The sequence below is a fragment of the Helobdella robusta genome (assembly GCF_000326865.2).
Source record: "Helobdella robusta unplaced genomic scaffold HELROscaffold_45, whole genome shotgun sequence".
Taxonomy (NCBI): Eukaryota; Metazoa; Annelida; class Clitellata; order Rhynchobdellida; family Glossiphoniidae; genus Helobdella; species Helobdella robusta.
Window position 1 is genome coordinate 493,213 of NW_008705095.1, and position 5,631 is coordinate 498,843.

A 5,631-nucleotide genomic window follows, 5' to 3' on the forward strand; every position below is an offset into this window, starting at 1 on the left:
TAATCATGTTCACCAATCAGATTGTACATCCCTGCATTTTGGTGGCACCAGATCACATCCACAGAAACCACCATCTCAATCAACATCTTCTGGGGTGACGCTGGTCTTAATAACTACTCGCTCAAAGTCATGGTTGGTTGGTTGGCTGGCTGGTTGGTTGGTTGATTGGTTGGTTGGTTGGTTGGTTGGTTGGTTGGCTGGCTGGTTGGATTCTAAATCTGATTTAAATTTGATTGATTTGCATTTCTTTTATATGCTAATTCAATTGTTCATTGATTTATGCTCAGACCTATTCATTAAGTAACTAATTAATTTGTTCATCATTTTTCTAATAATTCTTTGATTCATTCATTGTTTGAAATGTTCATTCAATCACTTTCTGGTCAATCAATTCACCATTCATTCGTTTCCTTTGTTTATTCATTCATTTATCATTAGTTCATGCGTTGTTTATCAATTATTCATTCATCTTTTGTTCCTTCGTAAATTCATCGTTCATTCATTCATTAATTCCTGCATTCATTCATTCATTCATTCATTCATTCATTCATTCATTCATTCATTCATTCATTCATTCATTCATTCATTCATTTACTCACTCACTCATTCATTCATTTATTCATTTACTGGCAGCGAGAACCAACATGGTGTTGTTTCAGATACTGGTTGTTGAACATCATTGAGCAGAACAGAAGTCAGGTAAGATTGCCACTGCTGGCTCTTGTGTTGTTGTTGTTGTTATTGTTGTTATTGTTGTTGTTGCTGTTGTTGTTGTTGTTTTTGGTGTACGTTGTTGTTGTTCGTATGTGAGCACATCATACCAAGTTTCGAACTAACTTTCTCACAGTACATTCTTATAGTTTTACTATACAATAGCGATAAATTTTCAGTGCCATTAACAACAACAACAACTACAATCACAACAACAACAACTGCAACATCAACCACCACCACAACAACAACAACAACAAACTGCAACAAGCCAACAACAACATTACACCACCTCACTGCCCGTATATAGCATCATTTATTAAAAACAAAACACGCATAACCACCAACGAATTTACCAAAGCTTGAAAAAAAACTACACAGATATAATTTAATATAATTTAATTTAATAATTATATAATATTTAATATATTATAATATTTAATATAATATAATTTAATATTTCTTCTCTCTCTCTTTCTCTCTCTCTCTTCTCTCTCTCTTCTCTCTCTCTCTCTCTCTCTCTCTCTCTATCTTTCTAGATTTCATTCCCACGTATTCTCAATCGTCTATCTGAATCTCTGCCAAACTTTTTGATGACGCAATGGCATGAAAAGCTGACGTCATCACAGACGAACGAGCTGGTCGAAGTCGTCGTCGGCCACTTGGTGGATGTCGACGAGGCTGGCTTCAGTCGTTTCATGGCTGGTCTGGGTCCGACTGGCTCTTCCAATGTTGAAGATACTGAGAATAACGGTTGTAAGAATACTGATAGTAATGATAATAACAATGATAATAATAATGATAATAATGATAGTAATAATGATATTACGAATAATAATAATAATAATAATAATAATAATATTAATAATATGAAGAAGAAGAATAAGACTGAGAATAGATGTTGCAATGGTATTAATGGTAACATTCATGGTGTTGAAGATGGCGCTAACAAAGGTAACGCATTAAGCATTAAAGAAGACAGTAATGTTCCTATCAATGATACTAACTATAACAACAACGAAAAAAATGCTACTACTACTTCTACTATTACTACTACTACTACTACTACTACAACTACTACTGTCGCTATTAACGCTACTACTGCTGCTGCTACCACTACTACTACAACTAAGGATACTACTACTACTAATAATATTAATATTAATGATAATAGTAATAATAATAGTTATGGTTATTGCAATAGCAATAGAAACAATAACACAATCGGTAGTAGCCTTAAAAATAGCATCGCCGATAATAAATCCCTGATCGTCAAAAAAGTATTAAACAGGTTAAAAGTGAATTTCTGCGGCGATACTGATAACGATGGTGGTGATGATAAGAGTAATGATAATGATGCCTGTGATGATGATGATGATTGTGACGTGAGAAGAACTGTTGGAAATGCCCCGGTCCTTAAGATTCGTGGCCTGCTATGGAGGAAGTGATTTTTTTTTTCCTTTTACATGGAGAGGAGGAAGACGACGATGAAGATGATGACGATGGTGGTGGTGGTGATGATGAGGACGATGAAGATATACTGATAGTGGTGATGATGGGACAGATGATGAAGAAGAAGAAGAATGATGGGGGCGAATGTGATGACGATGAAGATAGTGATGATTATATAGGTGATGGCGATGATTTGGATGATGTCTTTGTAATTATTTTTTATTTATCTTTTTATTGGAAAATGAAATGTTAATAAAAGTGTTATGATATGTGTTTTAATGTTTATTTTTTTCATCATGATTTTAACAAAAATTCAACACGGAATAGCAATTTATCCCTTAGACTCTCTCTCTCCTCTCTTCTCTTTCCTTCTATCTATCTATATCTATCTATCTATCTATATATCTATCTATCTATCTATCTATCTATCCGTATCTATCTATCTATGTTATGTAACGTTATAGACAATGATATGATGTGATATAAATTTCATGATACACTAGGATAGCATGAGTTTCTAATATACAATACGAAACATGGCTCCTTACTGGCCAAATGAATTTAATGGACCAGGGTGACCCGAACTTGTGAGCGCCACAAATGACCTCTGTGTTTCAATTCTCGAAAGTAATTATTAGGTTGCGTTAATGTTCGTATGCCAGTACATAGGCTGGTTGGCTGGTGAGTTTGGTTGGTGGATGGTGGTTATCTCAGGTTCACGGGCTTAATTAGAACAACGCTCTCTTTCTTCTCTTTTTCTTTCTCTTTCTTTTTCTCTTTCCTTCTCTCTTTCCTTCTCTCTGTTTCTTTCAGGTTTTATCATCATGTATAAGTGACGGTGGAGAGAGAATTGTAGCAAAATGTATTTTAAAGGGGAATTGATCAAGAAATAATGGTACAAAATGGAAAGGTGCACAAAAAAATCAAATAGTGAAACCGCTAATAAGTTTTGGTTGATTGTGATTGTCTCGGTGACGAAATTTGTCAGGATTACGTCAATCAATCAATCAATGAATTAGGTTTATAAAGCGCTATTTCTGCAATGTTCAACAACGCTCTTCAGTGAATTTTGCAGACAGATGGGTCTTGAGATCCGTTCTGAACTTCGTAAGTGATAGAAAGAAGTAGTCAGAGAAAGAGGTAGAGAGATCCAGAGAAAAGTGCCAGAAAAAGCGAATGCAGATTTAGCCAAAGGGTGTTTAACACGAGTTAATAACAAGTGAGAACAAGAAGACGATCGTAAACCGGGGCGTTTAGGTTCAATTAATATATCTGATAAGTAGTTAGGAAATAATTTTAATTGAGACTTACACATAAATGTGCAAATTTTTAAAATTACGTCATATTCCGGGGTCAGATTTTCCGAATAAATAGTAAGCAAAAATGAAAAATTCAAATAAAGAACGATATAGAGATCTCCTATAAAAGAAGAAAAACCAATAGATTCGACTATTGAGTTATTTATTTTTGTGCTAATTACACGCGAAATTAGTTTATTTATCTATTTAATTACTCTTCTACTACTTGGTACTTTTTGAGGTTTGCCTAGGATTGATTGTTCTAAACTCGATCTACTCTGGCCTTCCTGGATTCTGCCTGATTCCTTCATGTAAAGCTCTTATTTAATTGGTTCAATACAATTATTTCTATCCAAATGTTTGATGAATCGATTTAAAACGTGGAGTCAATTAGACGAATTTCAAATTTATTTACAATTTTACGTAAATTCGATTGAAAAAATAGATGAAAATTTGGAAAATAAACTAATTGATTCAAACTAAATATAATAATGAATACATTTTAATAAAATAATTAACAAAAAACAATATATATATATATATATATATATATATATATATAAGAATTAACCTTATAATAATGTAAATAATGTAAATAAGGGTTGAAAGAAGAGTAGGGGGTTGAAAGAGGAGGGGTTAGGGGGTACGAGAATCCAGCCCCACACCAGACCCCATGAAGTAAGAAAATTTTGACGATTCTGTTAAATGGCAACCACAGTTATAACCGCAGTAACAATAAGGATGACGACTGAGTACAATGTACATTGCAACAAACACGCTCACAACCATAATGAATGACAACAACTGCAACAACAACTGCAACTACAACTACAACAACAACTACAACAACAACTGTAACGACAACTGCAAAAACAACTGTAACAACAACTGCAACAACAACTGCAACAACAACTGTAACAACAACTGCAACGACAACAAATACAACAACGACGAAGACGTTATCACAGAAAAAGGTGAGATCCGTAAAATGGAATAATAATATCATCATAATAATAATAATAATTATTATTATTGTTGTTGTCTAGTTGGGGGTATTATTTATAATAATTAAATAGATAACAAGAAATTTGAATACTAAATTTGTAGTTTCACATTACGTGTGTGTGTGTATGTGTGTGTACGTGGATGTACGTTTGTGTGTGTGTATGTGTGTGTGTGGATGTGTTTGTTTGTTTGTCTAGGTGCCCGTTTGTATGTTCATTTGTTTTTATGTCGTTCAAAAAGCTCTTATGTTCACAGAAAGTTCACACGTTTATATTTTGTTTGTTAGCTCGCTCCACAGATGAGAAATATTTGTTTGTATGGCCAGTTTTTTTTTAAGTGAAGGAGTGCGAAGGAGTTTCACTTTTTAATGTCACATTTTCGTTTGACGATTCATACATCATGGCAGGAATGTTAATGTGTCGAAATTGTTTCCAAATTTTTGAGGCAAAGTATTATTTGTGTATTTGCACTGGATCGTACATATTGGAGTTACTGTGTGATTTCTGGTATGATAACACAAATATGTTCACACACATACACACGCACACGAACACACACACACAAACACACACAGAAAACGTGTGTTTCATCTTATATATTTCGATTGTATAAGAATTATATGTATGTATACACGTAGGTAGGTATGTATGTATGTATGTATGTATGTGTGAATGTATGTATGTGTGTATGTATGTATGTATGTATGTATGTTGGTATGTATGTATGTATTATGTAAATTTGAGTTTGAATGTATGCGTTTTATCTGTGAAACATTGAAGAGCCATATTTATTGTTTGGGATTATGGGTGACTATTTCTTATAAAAATTTTTTGCGTGTGTATGTATGTGTGTGTATCCGTATCTGTGTGTGCGTGTGCGTGCGTATATGTGTGCGTGTGTGTGTATGCGTGCGTGTGACAACGAATGATACGAATGCAAATCCGTGACATCCATTAAGCTGATACAGATGTCATAAGATTAAATGTAGCCGCTAGATCTTGCGCCGGCGATGATGATGATGATGATAATAATAATAATAATAACACTTGTCAAAATAATAAAATAAAAGTCAGTCAGTCAGTCAGTCAGTCAGTCAGTCAGTCAGTCAGTCAGTCAGTCAGTCAGTCAGTCAGTCAGTCAGTCAGTCAGTCAGTCAGTCAGTCAG

The 5,631-nt window shown here is 34.0% G+C and overlaps 1 protein-coding gene across 1 annotated transcript in view; it reads left to right on the forward strand.

Moving 5' to 3' along the window:
- Positions 1-2,159, forward strand: part of HELRODRAFT_85380 (hypothetical protein) — a gene marked incomplete at both ends in the record, with an annotated part of 3,325 nt that extends 1,166 nt beyond the window's left edge. The window contains 4 exons of the mRNA XM_009026037.1: positions 21-132; positions 634-699; positions 1,251-1,376; positions 2,055-2,159. Of these exons, the coding sequence (XP_009024285.1) occupies positions 21-132; positions 634-699; positions 1,251-1,376; positions 2,055-2,159 (409 nt within the window). The remainder of the gene's footprint in view (positions 1-20; positions 133-633; positions 700-1,250; positions 1,377-2,054) is intronic.
- Positions 2,160-5,631: the final 3,472 nt, after the last annotated feature.